At 38.0% G+C, this 17,089-nt stretch overlaps 1 protein-coding gene across 1 annotated transcript in view; it reads right to left on the bottom strand.

The window, feature by feature from the left end:
* Window positions 1-17,089, bottom strand: part of LOC136806259 (collagen alpha-6(IV) chain-like) — a 51,899-nt gene that overhangs the window by 13,236 nt on the left and 21,574 nt on the right. Inside the window, exons 16-39 of the mRNA XM_067062818.1 lie at window positions 16,507-16,569; window positions 15,984-16,112; window positions 15,501-15,536; window positions 15,178-15,213; window positions 14,390-14,452; window positions 12,744-12,938; window positions 12,257-12,319; window positions 11,395-11,493; window positions 11,109-11,171; window positions 10,377-10,563; window positions 8,804-8,983; window positions 7,980-8,278; window positions 7,423-7,638; window positions 6,836-7,028; window positions 6,171-6,356; window positions 5,362-5,535; window positions 4,584-4,954; window positions 4,090-4,310; window positions 3,486-3,748; window positions 3,019-3,165; window positions 2,444-2,710; window positions 1,878-1,948; window positions 1,110-1,356; window positions 228-434 (exon numbers count right to left, since the gene is read on the bottom strand). Of these exons, the coding sequence (XP_066918919.1) occupies window positions 228-434; window positions 1,110-1,356; window positions 1,878-1,948; window positions 2,444-2,710; window positions 3,019-3,165; window positions 3,486-3,748; window positions 4,090-4,310; window positions 4,584-4,954; window positions 5,362-5,535; window positions 6,171-6,356; window positions 6,836-7,028; window positions 7,423-7,638; window positions 7,980-8,278; window positions 8,804-8,983; window positions 10,377-10,563; window positions 11,109-11,171; window positions 11,395-11,493; window positions 12,257-12,319; window positions 12,744-12,938; window positions 14,390-14,452; window positions 15,178-15,213; window positions 15,501-15,536; window positions 15,984-16,112; window positions 16,507-16,569 (3,976 nt within the window). The remainder of the gene's footprint in view (window positions 1-227; window positions 435-1,109; window positions 1,357-1,877; window positions 1,949-2,443; window positions 2,711-3,018; window positions 3,166-3,485; window positions 3,749-4,089; window positions 4,311-4,583; window positions 4,955-5,361; window positions 5,536-6,170; window positions 6,357-6,835; window positions 7,029-7,422; window positions 7,639-7,979; window positions 8,279-8,803; window positions 8,984-10,376; window positions 10,564-11,108; window positions 11,172-11,394; window positions 11,494-12,256; window positions 12,320-12,743; window positions 12,939-14,389; window positions 14,453-15,177; window positions 15,214-15,500; window positions 15,537-15,983; window positions 16,113-16,506; window positions 16,570-17,089) is intronic.

Genomic DNA, 17,089 nt, shown 5'->3' with positions numbered 1-17,089 from the left:
AATAAGGGATTGCAAATCTATTATTCATAATTGTTTCAAACTAGAAGCAGTTTTTTTTGCTAATTTGACTTTTGTGTTTTTCTTTCAAAAAGACAAACTTGTCAAGTGCCTCCTAGTCCACTTCACTGGACTCAGCGCCATCAAAAATCATCAAAAAGCAAAGTAGACTCTAGTCTATAACCCCCAGTGCTTTCGAAAACTGTTTATTTAAACCAATCAAAACATACCTGGTAATCCAGCTGGTCCCTCATCTCCGGTATCTCCTTTGAATCCTGGTAATCCATTACCAAAAGTTCGTCCTTGTTCTCCTTTGGCTCCTTTCAATCCTTGTTTGCCAAGTTTACCAGGTGATCCACTATTTCCTTGTGGTCCTTGTTTTCCTTTGAGACCTGAATCTCCTTTGAGGCCTGGTAATGCTGGTGGCCCTGGAACTCCTGCAAGTATAATGACATTTTTACAGAGGTTTCACTTGCAACACTTTTGATTGATATAAGGGGAAAAATTAGTTGGGGAAAAAGTGACGAAATTCTTAGGCGCGAGTTACTAAGTTTTCCAAAAAGGAAAACCTTTCTAGTCAAATTCAAGGGAGTCGTGACAAAGATTTTCATAAAATTTTTCATCAGAGTTTTCTCCTTAGAGGTATTAGATAAAGCATTTTGACCTTTCCCTAAAAGTAGGTCGAAAAGCCCTTTGTTTTTAATAGATCATCAGTCAGGTTATTGGTTTAGCCCATTCATTACAGTTTAATTGTTTTTATATCTGAGATTAAAACCCCTGATTACTTCCAAATTCATAAAATGAAGTTTGGACGAAAGCTTTCATGGGAAGATAATAAGTAAGTTTGCGACCGCAGCCAAGGTCAACACGAAGGCTCCCTTTTATCTAGCTGTCTAACCGAGGGTATCAGTCCTTTCCCTGAATTTCTCCACACACACCATTGATCCGTTCCTTTATAATTTCTGAGCATCAAGCAGAGAGACATCATGTACCTTTGGGAATCTTTGTAATGACCCAACTGGGGGTCACAACATAACCTTGCGCACCGTAGCTGGATACTGTTCCTTCATGCTACGGCCGCCGTTCATGAAAGATAATAAATGGCCAATTACCTTTACATTCATCCGCACCGATCATTTTGATCAAATCGTCAACTTTATTTTCCAAATCATCATGATCGCGAGCATATACGATGTGTCCTTCAGTTGCGATATCTTTCAACTCTTGCAATGAGAGATCATTTCCAATGCCGACAACTGAAATCTCAGCATTGATTTGATTTAATGGTAATACTGAATCTTTGATCGGGATATCATCGGGACGTGTCGTCGATGAGCTGTCCATGATAAGGACAACGACCTTAAAGATAGAAAGAAAAATATATCAAATATTTTATTGAGGATGCCCTACGTTAAGTGGCGTCATGTTAAGAGTATAGGCCCTTTCATAAATTACGTCACGACCAATTCTAACGGAGTTTTTTAGAAAAGCACTTTTTTATTTGGAACGATTGGAGGTCTTAAGGACGATATTCACCTTGGTAATCATTTCAAGTCAAGGTTAGATATTGTTTGTGACGTAAGTCTATAGATGAATACTTTTGAAGTTCAATAGTCGTCTTTGTAAAACCATTTTCAGGGACATGCTTTAAAATCATAACAAAAATTCAGGTTATCAACGCAATTTAAAATTACTGTTTTGAAGGCGATCAATTACCAAAGCAATATTTTGAAAACAAGGGAAAGCGTTGTTCGTGACGTAATTTATGAATAGGTCTATTATCAAGATTTTTCAGGCCTTTAATCTAAAATGAATCAACTACTAAAGTCAATTATAATCTAAAATGAATCAACTACTAAAGTCAATTATAAAAAAATAACCTTATTGACTCCATCACGTCCACCGTTCATTTCAGAGAAACCGTCAACAGCTGCTGATAACAAAGCCGTTCCTGAAGATGATTGAATAAAAAGGAGAAATATGAATTACAAATCAGTTGAAAATAAGTTTCTACTCAATGCTGGATCTAAGTAGATTTAAAATTTATGAAGGGAAGTGTCTCCACACTCCTTATAAGGAAATGCGTGACTCTCTGTCATAAATTCTGAAAAACCGTCAGATCCGCCACCGATACTCAATCTAAAGGGTCACAAATGCTTCTAAAAACACAAAACTCAAACCGAGTTCCTTTAGTTCGCTTTTTATGATTCTGATAGCACTCACGAAAGGTCACGATTGTATCACGTACATCAGTAAAATCAAAAAGTGTTTCATATGGCTCTAGGAATGAGATTGCCGGCAAATGGTCTCCATAAGCTAAGTATCACAAAATGATAAAGAGATTCGCAACTCAGTTACTGAGGATCATACCAAATAGTTCACAAAATAGTGAACTACACTTTAATAAAAAAAATACATAAAACACTTTAATGGTACCAAAAATTACCTGTGTTAACTTTGTTTCCACCGTGGTACGTTATAAAGTTGATGGCTTTCAACAGCTCAGATTCCGTGTTGTAATCGTTCAACTTGATATCCAAGCGCGCGCTCGATCCGTACGTTATGACGGAGACACGCGTCAACAGGTTATGAATGTCAAATGATGCAATGACTTGACGTATGTAGTTCTGGAGTTGGGGCCATTGGTTACCTTTGGTGTTTGACGATGTATCCACAACGAATAATAAGTCGGTAGTCAAAGCTTCGTCACATACTGAAAAAAAAGACATTGAAAATACGGGATGGACTATATTTTACCTGGGTATCCCAGTAATCTAGGACTTTTAGACAGTCTTTCGAGTGTTTTCACTGGGTCAACGGCCAGCCGGCTCGGCTATCTATGAGCTGGACAGAACATTGGAAGGAGCAGGAATTCGAACTGTGGCCATTGTGCTCCTTAGAGCCTATCCTTCATGGTGCAAAGCCTTGGAATCAGATTGCGGTCAGTTAGAGTTAAGTAAATTTCTTTGACGAATCAAATGATACGAATCGGAATCAAAACTTATTTAGGATTCAACTTACGAGCAGGGCCATCGGGACCTTTAGGACCTTGTTCTCCGTTCTCTCCTTGTCGCCCTTGTCTTCCTTGTTGTCCGAAAATACGTTCTCCTTTCTCACCTTCGGCACCTTTTTTACCGGACACTTGTCTACCGCGTTGGCCATCTCGTCCTAAAGATTAATGAAAAATAATAAGAGTAATTTCAAGAGGGTTTCAACTTTTCATTTTACTCACAGAGTCTTGCAGTTTTTGTAGAGAAATATTTTTTGTGAATCCAACCTCATACAATGTACTTAATTTCAAACAACATTTCAAAATCTAAACTAGTCAGATAGGAAGCCAGTAAAATGGAACGTTTGCGAGAATTTCACATTACCAAGCTGACACAAATCATTAAAACACCCATTCGAAATTTATAACGTCCATAAAAAACATTGGATGGATGTTAAAACAACGTTGTTTGTTACTTTGGTTGGGTTGATATTATTACCTTGCTCTCCTTTGAATCCTGGGAATCCAGGGATACCACGCTCTCCTTTCATCTGTTCACTATTAGCCGGTTCTCCTTTGTATCCTTTAGGTCCATCAGTACCCTGGAATCCCTTGACACCTTCTCCAGGTTGGCCCTGGTCTCCTCTGGGACCACGTTCTCCAGTGAAGCCTTGCACGCCGTTTTTACCGGGTTCTCCTCTTTGCACGCAGCCAGGGTTAGTGGAGACATCACGTGTTAAACTAGCCTTGAACACATCCAATCTGAATAATGAATACATAAATGATTAAAAAAAACGATCTTTAAAAATACTACATAGGAGACAAAATGTATTTTGACGAGCAATGCCAAGCAATGGTGTTTTTAGAGAAGGAAATTATAAAATGGTCGTTCTTGGTAGTTTGTTAACAAATCGAGTTGACTGAGTTCCAGGTCATTGAGGACATGGCAAACCCTGCTGGCACACAACGTTGTTTCAATGTTCATCTAGCGTTCACAACGTCCATATAACGTTATTTGAACGTTAAAACAAGCTGCAAAGGGCTCTTTTGTGTGTCGAATTGAAATGAACTAAACCAGCAACAAACAGTTACCAAAGAGTTACCTGTCAAACAACTCATCGTAGCTTTCCGCTTCAAAGTAGTTAGCTTTGGTGCTTGCCAATTCTTTCATGAAGTAAATATTACGTTCAACACCAACTGAGATGACCAGAATCTCAACCCCAGCCTTCTTGAGAACACGTGCTTGATCACGTGTCTGATGCATCAACGTTCGACGATCGATGTCGTGACTGTTAGTAAAACCGTCACCCAAGATAATCAAAATCTGTCAAAAAGATAATTTGAAGAGTAGTAAGTATATTCATCCTGGTGGCTGTCAGTGATAAAGTCTATCCCTTTTTTTATTTGTGCTAGACCTGGAAGATCGAATGTTGAAGTGATCAAAACTATATATTCGTGGTATGAAATAGTATCTGCTCTGCATTTTAGACAGTGAGGCTTGTCATAAAATATTTTATTTTAAAGATCAAAAGTCAAGAATTGGAAGGAATTTGAAACAAAACCAGTATCCAATATTAATAAAGAGACAACAGGATACCTTCTCAGCATTAGGTCGTGCTCCGTGCTCGCTTGTCAACATTTTATTTTGAGCCATTTCCAAGGCTAAATCAAGCCTTGATTCGCTGGCTGAATCGTGTCTCATGGAAGCAATAGATCGTTGTAAGCCACTCAAACGTGAATAGTCATCAAAATTAATCTCAATGTTTGCTTTCTCCCCGTATGTAATAACACCGGCTTGAGTGTGTTTTGGACCGAGCAAGAATTGCTGTGTGATACGACTAACGAATTCTTTTTGACGTTCGAAAGTGTCTTTGTTGACACTGTTGGAAGAATCAATGATAAAGGCGATATCACTATTGGGCGCCACAACACGGGCGGGTGATGAAGGTGGACATTCATCAGTGGAAGCTTAAATGAGAAATTAATAGTTGAACTTGTAACAGGGTGCTCTTTCCATTTAATAGTTTCCCAGCTGACACACAACGTTGTTTCAACCTTCATCTAACGTTATATGAACGTTGTGAATATTAGAAAACGTTGAAGCGACGTTGTGTGTCAGCTGGGTTGGCAAAGAGCTGAAAAATGTTTAATTTGAGCAAAATGAGAGACATAAATTGTTTATGCATACCCAGCTAGCACACAACGTTGTTTCAACGTTCATCTAACGTAATATGGACGTTCTGAACGTTAGACAAACGTTAAAACAACGTTATGTGCCAGCTGGGTAAACTTAATATTCAAGTGCAATTGTTTGAAGGATAGCATTCTTGATCTTCTAACTATAAGCCTCAAGTTTAAGGAAACAAAACACTCACCATCTGGTCCTTTAAATCCGTTTGGACCTCGTTCACCATCCTCTCCTTTAGATCCTTTAATGTCATCAGGATTTCCGGCTTTTCCAGCTCGTCCGGGCTCACCAGATGATCCACGACGTCCCGATTGTCCAGGGATGCCGCTTGGTCCTTCAATACCCTTTTCACCCTCAGAACCTGCAAAATAATTTTAAAGAAACATGATGAATATAAAATACTAGGGGTCCCACGCGTCGCCGAAGACGACGCTTCACTATTTCATTAGATTCAATGAAGATAACACTTCATTACCTTCATTACAAAAATGACACCCCAGTGACAGAGACCCACTGGGATCCCAGCTTCAGTGAAAAATTTGGCAAAAATTTCCGGTGGGAAAATACCCTGGAATTTCAACCCCACTGGGAAATTGACTTTGATTTCATCCCATTCGAAATTCCATGCTCAAAAATTTCACTTCAAAACCATCACCACTGGATTTTTCAACCTTGGAACAATATAATTTCTATCCCCATTGGAATTTCAATATGAATTTTTATCCCCGCTGAGGAAAACAGTTCTACAGGCCTATGAGACAGGGGTATTAAGTAGTAAGTAGTTACTTACTTAGCACTTCTTAGTTTGCCTCAGCAGATCTTAGTGTAGGCTTCATCCTAAGAAGTCTCTATTGCTTCGTTATTATTTAGGTGAAAAATAATATATGCTGCGAATTGTATTGCTTACTAATTGTCAAATCGAGGGATGCTCTTTTTTAATTTGAATTAGTATTTTACTAATGACAGCGAAAAACTTTATTAAACCAATTATCTTACCTTTGAATCCCATATCTCCAGGACGACCTCCGAATCCCTTGATTCCAAATTCTCCTTGTTCTCCTTTGGGTCCACGTCGTCCTTGACGACCAGGTGGACCTCGAGGACCTTCAACTCCTTCGTCTCCTTTGGGTCCGCGTGGACCTTGTGCTTCACGACGTTTTCCTTTGAACTTTTCGAAAAGATCTAGACGAAGAAAAACAGCACTTTTATACCATTGAAAAGTACGGTATTTAATTTTAAGGTAATATTTCCACTTCTGTTAAAGCCTACGTAGGATAGTAATAGTTAAAGTCTCTTCCAAAAAAGGGATTGCCAATTGCGGCTTTCCCTGAGGGGGTTTATCTAAAGAATCTGCATTTACTAAAAACAGACAAAAAGAACGACAAATTTCATAAAAAACAACAAATGTCGCCATCCACAACCTCGACCGAAAGTGACTGTACCACCCATTCGTATTTATTCCTCTTTGTTTATCACGGGAAATAACTACATATGGTTTATAGAACGACATATTACGCATGCGTGTTACAATGCAGGATTCTTTAGAGAAACAGACTGCATGGTATAAATTTACCTCTTAGTAGCCTATAGTAGAGTATCCGATAAATTGACATATTAACAAAGAAAACTTCAATGTATAGAAAACCAAAAATCTTATCTACCTGGTGTAAATTGTCCTGGTTCTCCTTTTCGACCTTTGAAACCTTCACCTCCGATGCGTCCTTGCTCACCATCGCGTCCAGCTTCTCCAACAGCTCCATCGTCTCCAAAGCCAACCTCTCCTTGGTCTCCTTTTTCTCCATCAAACCCTGGTAAACCTTCTTCTCCTATTTCTCCTTGAAGACCAGCTTCACCCTGGAATCGACAACAAGATTAGATTCTAAGTTAGGAAAACCTTATACTCTGCCTCAAAAATTAGGATGGAAACATATTGTTTCGATGTCACAAAACACTATTCATGATAAATTGACAATTAGATTAGCAACCACAACAATAATATTCCCTAAAGACCTCTCTAACACTCAGACTTTTTGAATATATATTTTCATTTTCTACTTCTAAAATTCAAACCCTCTCTAAAAATATATCTAAATAATCCATAGGAAATACTTTCTGTTTATTTAATATCATGCGGGCTGAAGGAAAGGCTTCATGTGAATTCAATACAATTCGTCTAAGCCGACAGACGGCATTGTTTCAGATTTATTTTAACGTGTTAAATGAATAACATTTCATTCACAAACATTACCTTTAAACCATTGGTACCACGTCTTCCCATCTCTCCAATGCTTCCTGTGGCTCCTTTTAATCCCTTGGGGCCGTCTTCACCACGACGTCCTCGGGTTCCAGATTCACCTGGGTAACCTTTGTATCCTTTTTCCGGGGTTTCAAATGCGGGTTCACCTTGTGCATCCCGTCCACGTCGACCTGTCATACCAGGCTCTCCTTTTTCTCCAACTTTGCCCTTTAAAAAAGGAAACAGCGTACCATGAAAGTGTTTGTTTCTCATTCATTTTTATTATATTTTTCATCCAGCTTTTTTTCCAGCGTTAGCTTTTTTGTTATTTGGATTTTTAACATTTTCTTTCAAAATGGCGACCTCGTCAAATGCTCCTAGTCTATTTCACTGGACTGAAAAATTATCAAAAAGCAAAGTTCAGCCTGAAGTACACTCTTCTAGTTTATTTCATACCTAGAAAAATAAGTTTGCATTTAAAATACAAATAGTGTATAAAACATGCTTAACAGCTAAAAAAACATCTGGATTGACAGACCTTTCTATTAGATTAGAAAAGAGTTACATACCTTAATACCCGTTCGTCCATCTGGACCGACACGTCCTTCCGGCCCCTTGGAGCCTTTAAGACCCTGGTCACCATTATCTCCTTTGAATCCAGGGAAACCTCCAAAACCATCTTTTCCCTTATCTCCATCAGATCCTGGTTCACCAAAAATTGGCGGTGGATAAAAGCCGTTGTAACCTTTAGGTCCAGTGTGACCTTTGGGACCTGTTAGACCTGCTTGGCCGGGCGGACCTTGAGGTCCTGGTTTTCCTTTGAGGGTTTTCACATTGCTGAGACTTTCATCATACATGATTGTTAGGCCTGAAAGAAAAAAATGCCATACCACAATAATCAAATAATTGATTGATATCGTTATAGCTTTAGTTTAGTTTAAAACTTTGAAACCTTTGAGGGAAGAAACGGTTGTCCTAACTTGCAGGCTGCCATTTAATAAAGAAACTTGAAACTTGAAATTGAAAACATAGAAGGGATTTAGAAAATCTAACGGGAGATAAAATACTGAGAAGCGATGGTAATTGAGTTCTTTCTTTATATTGTATTGAACTTCACTGAATCGTGAGACAAAAATGCTTCCTTCAAGATACCTTATCGGGGAAAACTTCGTCGGGGAAAAATATTCGTCACTTGCTGGTAGTTGGTAAACGCATTAAGGCCGGGGGAAATTTTCGTCGGGGAAAAATATTCGTCACTTGGCCAAAATTTCGTCACTTTCCCCCGACGAAGTTTTCTCCGATAAGGTAGACATTTTGTCTGATACGGAAGAGCTTGGAACAGGGTATCTCACATAAAGCCAAAAACAGGTCGTTGGCCTGAAAATTTCTTTACCTCTAGGTCCAGTTGGTCCACGCTCTCCACGACTTCCTTGGACACCTTGACGACCCGGTGGTCCGTCCATACCATGATCACCTGGGATAGATTGTCCATTTGGACCATTGTCTCCACGTTTTCCTTTGTCCCCTGGTTCTCCTTTGGTGATACCGCGGTCTCCTGGCATACCTCTTTGTCCTTTAGGTGAGAAAATAAGTTAACTTTCTGTAGTTCGATCTTCAAGAGACAAATGGTTTTCGTCGAATTATAGAGTGTGTTTTTATAAAAACTTCCCAGCTGAGGGGACAAATACTTAAGTTGGAATTACAGCAAGATTCGATAAACAGAGGTTCAAATTAAAGGGAGTTAAAAATGTCGGTGAAGAAGCTGCTAGTTGTTCTTCAGTGACAAGATTTCTTGTATGATGTATGATCTTACAATCAAGTCTCTCTATAATTCAAACCTCTCTGTAGTGCAAATCTTTCTATAAAACGTCGGTCCTTTAACTGGAAAGTGGTATAAAATACTCCCTTCTAATTCGAAGAAGATTCTCTGTCCCTTGAGTTGAAAGCCGAATTAGAGAGAGAGAGTCGGCTGTTTTGGAATCAAATTAATTTATTACTTATTATTACTTATTATTACTTATTATTATTTATTTTAAATTTTGAAACGTATGAGTCTATCAAACCTATCAAAAAACCTCTCCGTCAGAGATTGGTCATTGGTTAAAATGGAATTAAAGAACAATTTCATTTTAACCAAGAACCAATTTTTGTATATGACGTGTATATGATACTATTATCTAACCTTTAATTTTTAATCTAATTCCGAACGAGCGAACGTATTTCAAACACTTTGTTTCATGTTGAGAGCATTCACGAAATTTCCATCGAACAATAACTCTAGGTAGCCCTCCTAATTGACAAAAGTAAAACATATTTGATAAGTTCTGCTTTGAAATTGAAATACGGCGTTGTGAGTAAGACACGACAGGCATAAAAGGGGCTGGTTTTCCAATTCAATATGTACGTAGTATTTCAAATTTATAAACGCCCCGGGCTTTTATCATTTTTTTTGGTTTTTAGGAAAGGCGTTTATTCGAAGGTGTTTAAAAGAGCGAGGGTTGTATTTGAGGGGGGCGTTCATTGAAAATGTTTCATCAAATGAGTGACGTTTATTCGAGGTGGTCGTTTAAAAGAAGGGGGCGTTTATTCAGAGAAATATGTTATACCCTTGTCCGTCCACATTCTCAATTCATTCAAACTATGGGACCTTGTTTTGTTTTGAACACACAATGAAAATAAGCCAACAAAAATTAAAGTGGCAGACCTTTAGTCGGGTAATATGTTTCGTTTTTATTGAAAGGGTACCCGCAAAGAATAGCGTGAGTGTTAAGAATTAACCTCTAACGGCGCTACGTCATCAAAAGTATTCTAGGGAAAGTGCACCTAGTGCTCTCGATGCTGCTACACCGCTATTGAGTAGTGCCGTCTTTAGGATTAGGGTACCACTTCAAAAAACTCAGAACAAAGATCTTGCTTGGCCAGGATTGAGAAACTTCGTCCAGAGATATAAAGGTCAGTGCCTTTACCTGGCTGCCCTTTAGGTCCTGGTCTTCCGACTCTTCCAACTTCTCCTTGATCACCATGACGACCCATTGGTGATTCCCCTGGTGCACCTTTTGCTCCTCGTTCACCTTCCACACCTTCGATACCGGTTACCCCTGGCAACCCTTCGTCTCCTTCTTCTCCTTTCTCGCCATTGGTTCCATCACGTTCCTAAAACCGAATTCAACAAAACTGTGATCAATTCCTACTGTTACCGACGCTGAGCAGTAATTAATTAGATATTTAATACGTCACTATTCATAAACATAATCACACAACTTCGTTGTCATTCCCAGTCCTTTTAGATGAGCGCGGTCCTTACGATTTCGAGATTGCATATTCGTCAAATTGTTTTGTTTTCACCCATCCCTTTAGAGCGTGGTGGGCCGAAAGCAATCACAATCTGATCTCAGGTTACCTTGCAGGTGATATGGGTATGGTACTAGCGAAAAGTTTCTTTAGTATCTAAGTTTCTTATTAGCGGGTTTATGCATCTACACTTTTGAGGACGACGGAGTGACTGAAACGGTTTGGAACAACCCGTAGTTCTGACCAAAGAATCGAGGATGGTGATAGCGCTGATTTAACGTCGTTCTCAGTTAATCAGGATCTAAACTAATCGAAAGCTAACCGTCTCCGCCGCAGAGAAACATAAACTCGCTATTGTAAATATGGGTGTGTACAAACTATTAGAGAGTAAATTTAAGCCAACTTACAACACCACTGGAACCCTTTTGTCCTTTGTTACCACGTTTTCCTGATATGAAGCTTTCTTCTCCCTATGATTAATAAAAACAGAGCGGTGTTAATAATTAAAACGATTCAAATGATCAAATTTGATTAGAGTTCATCAAAAGTTTAAAATACATCAAATAATTATATCTTTCAACAATCATACTTTAATGTAGCTTTCTTTGCTTATACTAAGGACGTGAAAAGTCTACAGGGTTTTAAAAAATCCATCTTTATGGATAATCCATCTTATTTGCTGGAAATACTCACCTGTTGTCCTTTAGTTCCTGGACGTCCTTCATCACCTCTGTCACCAGTATCACCAGGGAATCCGGCAATACCAAGTTCTCCATCAAATCCTTGTGGACCCTAGGAAGTGAAAATCAATATTTGCATCTATCAGCCGTCGAATTTCAGCCCCTTCTTTACCGTATTTTACAAGCTTTTTTCTTTTGCTGTTTTTCCAGATCTTTAGGTACTGGCTTTTCCACAGCTTTGTTAAAATTTTCAGGGGGTCTAAAGGGGTGATTTTTACATTTTTCCAGGGGGTAAGAACTTGTTTTAAAATATCCAGGGGGTTTCAGACTGATCTTAGCTCGTCAACCCTCACTTCATAGGTAGGAGATGAACTTTTCCAAGGGTGATTTTTTGAAAATTCCAGGGGGTATTCATACATTTCAAAGAATTTGACGTGAAAAGGTCCTTTTACACCCCCCTGTATGGAACAGCCAAATTTGTACTAACTTTTTCTTTCTTTTGTTTAGAAATGCTGCCCTGGATATCCACTCTTAAAAATATACTCAACCCCCTGGATATCCTCTCTTATAAAGATGATTACTCCTGGATATCGTATTTTTTACTTAAAAAGACCCTTTACCCCCTGGATATCCGCTCCCTTGTAGATATTTAACCCCCTGGATATCCACTTTTGAACTAAAATCGTTAACCCCCTGGATATCCGATATCCTCGACAGGGGGCACGGACTATTTCTGGAAAAGCCCATTCCGATTTCACCTGTTAAATTAATCGATTTTCCCTCTCTCTCTCTGCGTAAGCAAAAGTGCAAAAGTTAGGAGATACGTTAAATGATGGCCTCTCATTTTGAAAAAAGTATATGGAAAAGTATTTTACCTCGGATCCAGTGGAACCATCATCTCCCATTTGACCTTCTTGTCCTGGCTCACCACGTGGCCCCTAGAAGATGAAAATGAAAGTGAAAGAAATTAAATGTAAGAGTTTTGATTCAATCACGATAATTTGAGTCAGCAGTATTATGTTACCTTAAAGGAAGAAATTTTGGTGGGAAATTAAGTTGGCGGATGAAGGATATTTTTGGTCAAAAAACGTCAAGGATACTGAAATTAATTTTTATAGATGGAATTTAAGATGAATTTCATAACATTGGCATTATTGGAATTACAATAATAAGTCTATTTATAACAAACAAATCCACCGCAGAGACTCCAGAGAAATATCTGACGTATCGAATATTGTTTTATCGGAATTTTGCTTGGTTTGTTTCCTAATAATGCTATGACTAAATTTCCTTATGAATTCTTTACCAGTCCTTTCATATGCCGATCGCGCTTTCAAAAGTTGATAGATATATTTTACTTACTTGGAAACCATCAAAGAACGAATCAAATCCTTTAGGCCCTCTGGCACCTTTGTCTCCTTTGTTCCCTTCGAAACCTAATTGACCAATCAGAATCTCTTCCGTTCCACCAGTAGAAGCGGCTTCACCAGCGGGCCCAGGATCTCCACGGTCACCTTCTTCTCCTTGGACACCCTTTTCCATTCTTGTGTTCATACCCTGGAAAAGACGATCGTAAATAATGTACAATTTAAGGGCTCTGACCATAGTGAATTTTTCATAATTGCCGTGTTTAAAATGTGTTTTCTGACTGATGTAACCAACAAAACTATGGCATGTTATACATTTTCTGTTAGACAAACTATTCCTGAATCTGAAAATTCAAAAATTGCATTGAAAAGATTTGATGAAGAAGAAAATGAAGACTTTTGCGAGGAAGAGTATTTCAACTTTGAAGAGCTTAGTTTCGGCGAAGAAGAAACATTTTGAAAAAATTTTCGCAGTAGATGGTGTATCTTTTACCGAACAATAAAAATTTTTGCGGAAAATTTTTGTAAATGCTTCTTTGTCTCGAAATCTTCAAAATTAGTGGTTTTTCATCAATTTTTCATCTGGATTTTGCTTAAAAAAACAGTCATAACTTTTGACACATCTTTTTAGAAAAATTCCGCAAAATTTAAAATAGTTCAATTCTTTGCGGACAGTTTGAAAAAAGTTCGAAACAAAAAGGTTAATTACCCATTAAAACTTAGCACTTTTTATAAAAGAAGGTGATGCAACATATTATTAACGTTTTTTTAAAGTTCATAACGTCATTATTGCAAATAACTTCTTAATTAGTCTTTAAGGAGTTTGATTAAAAAGCAATTTATAAAGGCAATTCTTTGTTAAAAGTGTTAAAGAATCTAAAACATAACTTTTATGTTCAGATACTAAAATCAATTTTCTGACTATGGTCAGAGCCCTTAAGGTGAGTGAAATTTTAGATATTAGACTGGTCAACAAAGAAGATCAGCCGTAAAATCAAAAGAAGAAGACTAAACTAAGAATGGATTTCCCAGGGGATTTTAAGAAAGTACTTATTTTGGCTGAATTCAGATAGACTTAAGCTTCTTCCCTAAGAGGATTAAGCTATCTCTACCCAGTAGCAGTGGTGATTTTTGCAAATAGGCTCTTTTTTGCTACCACGCGGAAACCAACCTCAAGAAAATTAGTCTAATTATGCTGATATGGTTTCCATTAGACGATGTTATCGTCCGTTACAGTGATAGTAAAGGCGGGAAAAAATGGCGGTATGGCGTTATGGCGGTATACGAAAAAAAAATCGGCGGGAGAGTTTCGAAGAGACTGGCAACTCTACCGACTGTTAACTCTTTTCGGTAAAAAAATCCGTTTGCGAATTTTCTTCTTTGGCTTTGGGCTTTTTTCTTAGATAGTGATTCGTCTTAGACTATAGCATAGTCTAGGTTTCCATATAAAAAAAGAGTGCACACTGAAAGCGAATGGAAAATATCAATCATTCAGATTTTGAGATATCGTTTCAATCATTGATTTTCAAGCCGGTGGCAAGAAGCGAATCCTAAACCTTACAAATGGGGGGAATAGGGAAATAGCTGGGAATTTGCTTTTGTTCTCATAATTTGTCAATGATTGTAGATCGTCAGACTTACAAAGTCTCCAGGTTCACCAGCTTCTCCATTTTGTCCATTGGATCCATCAACACCATCATCTCCCTATGGTGAAATTTAAAGAAGATTACCATACTTTTCACGTTCTAAATGATGTTTTCTAGAATTAGTAACATAGTAAAGATAGCTCACAAAGACATTCTGAAAAACTGGATAAATGTCTAAGATGATGATTCTTGGTTTATTAGTACCGGATGAATTTATCTTAAACTCAGACAGTTTCTCGATAAATGAACTCCCTTAGGTTCACTTTCGTAGCTGTGGAGTAACCTTTATAGCCTCCAAACCGCAAATTTTTTAGTCCTTGATTTATCTAAAAATTAGAATGCTAGAACATGATTTGTGTTAACCCTATTCTAGCCAACTACCATAATTCATAAAGTACAGATCAGAATAGCCTGCTGTCTGGAGGCTATGAAAGTTACCCGAATAAAAATTTATAACTTGTAATATTTTGAATCTCATTTCAATCCTGGAGTGATTGCCGCAAGTGGTCTAAGGCGTTAGCGCCACTGGGGGTTCCTGGTCCTAATGTCCCGTTCAGTTCATAGATAGCCAAGCGGACTGACCCAGTGAAAACAATAGAAGGGCTGATACCTAAAAGTCTTACTGGGCTTTCGATCTATTTAGAGATGGGAGCAAAGGATCGATAAAAAGATGGTGACGATGACTGATCGAAGTTTCTTACAGAACTTGGCACAGCTCTCCTATAGTCCAAATATCATAGAGAAACTTTGCAGAAAATGTAAATTCTGTCAAGATAAACTTACCGGTTGTCCAAGAAATCCTGGTTCTCCTTTTGTACCCTAATGAAAAATTGAAGAGATACATGTTAGAAGAGTTCTAGATTTCACCCCCATTTCATCACTGGATTGAAGATTTTTAACAGAATAATTGTAAAATGTCTGGCTGGCCTGTTCTCATAAGTAATTTTGTAAAGAACGATGATCAAATTTTGTATTTATTTGAAAGTCTTTGATAAATTTGTAAAAATTGTTAGATTTTCACACAGCATATTTTTCGGGGGGGGGGGTTTAAACTCGATGGATCAACGTTATTAGCAATATCCATGTTTATAAAACGAATCTTTTACCTTGTTTCCTCGAAGTGCTGGTCTACCACGTTGACCCTATAGTAAATATAAATGAAAAAGTTAAATTTGGGGACTAAAATATGCTAAAGAAAAACATATGAAAAGCATTGGCATACACAAGGGAGATTTTATATAAAAGACTTCGACATACTGAAATAGGATTCATGACTTGATGACACCCGAGAAATTTCTTTGAATTTAACGAGAGAATTACGAAAAGACGTTAGCAAGACATTTGCAGATAAAAGGGAAAAATTGCATAGTCGGTGAAAAGTGACGAAATGACTAAGACAAGTGACGGATAAGTTTTCTCCGGTGAAAATCCTTTCAGGTCAAGGTCAACTTCAAGGGGAAATTTGGTAAAAAAGATTTTCAAAAAAGTGACGAAGTTTTTTTGTGGTGACAACCCCCGGAATTAAGAAACATTTGAAGGAAAAAGGTTCTGGCTAAAAAAGCCAGAAATGTACAATTGATGAACATTACCTTATCTCCAGGTCGGATTGGTATGTCTAACTCAGGTGCTGGTTTTCCTTTGGCTCCTTTGGGACCTTCGGGACCTCTGGGTCCTATGGCACCAGAAGTTCCACTTTGTCCAACTGGACCAGCTTCTCCCTGTAACGATTAAAATATGTTATAAGAAAATAGTAAGATAATCAAAACATATTGATCGTACCGAACACCTTGACTTCTAAAAAGGGGATTGATCCTAAAATGAATATTCGGAACTGATTATACGTTTATTTTATTGAAGATTGTCTTCATGTGTTGTATGAAATTTTGAGTATGACATTTACGTAACTCGTTTTCTTTACTCGAACTAGATTCTGAAGTGATCGAACACTTTTTAGCTTGAACATCAGAAATTGACAAAAACCAGTCAGTTGTTAATCCAGTGTCTATAATAATTCCATGGTCTAGCTCGTTTTCTTTACTCGAATTGGATTCTGAAGTGAGCGAACACTTTTCAACATGACAGCCATTGACAATACAAAAATTGCGAACTTACAGAAGACCCTGGAACGCCACAAGCAGAAGGTAACCCTGGACGTCCTGCAACTCCTGGTACTCCCTGGAAAAAAAGTTTATGTTTGATAAGTGGATGTTGCCTAAGTATCGGAGGAAATTGTAATTTCCTATAATAATACTTTTCTTGTCGCATGGCGGGCGGTGAATGGTCAGTTATTATAGCATGATTAATAACATAGTCAAGTCTCAGTCGACTCTCTCTACAGTAACTCGAACTAAAACGTAGGTCCGATCTGCTGGAAAGTTGTATAAAATACTCTCCGTGATTCGAATCTCTCCATAAACTCGGAAAAAATCGAAAGAGCTAAATGTATCAAGAATATTATCCACATCAACGGAATATTTAGAAGTAACGGTTTTACTCTATCTTCCTTTTAGACGATGTTATCGTCCGTTACAGTGAAAGTGGGGCGGGAAAATATGGCGGTATGGCGTTATGACGGTATAAGGAAAAAAATCAGCGCGAGAGTTTCGAAGAAACTGGTAAACTCTACCGACTGTAAACTCTTTTTAGCAAAAAAAACCGTTTGCGAAATTTCTTCAGCTTTGGGCTTATTTCTTAG

This window comes from Clytia hemisphaerica, unplaced genomic scaffold (genome assembly GCF_902728285.1).
Source record: "Clytia hemisphaerica strain Z4C2 unplaced genomic scaffold, Clytia hemisphaerica genome assembly, whole genome shotgun sequence".
NCBI lineage: Eukaryota > Metazoa > Cnidaria > Hydrozoa > Leptothecata > Clytiidae > Clytia > Clytia hemisphaerica.
The sequence above is the reverse complement of the archived record's forward strand: the minus strand, read 5'-3'. Positions and strand labels throughout refer to the sequence as shown.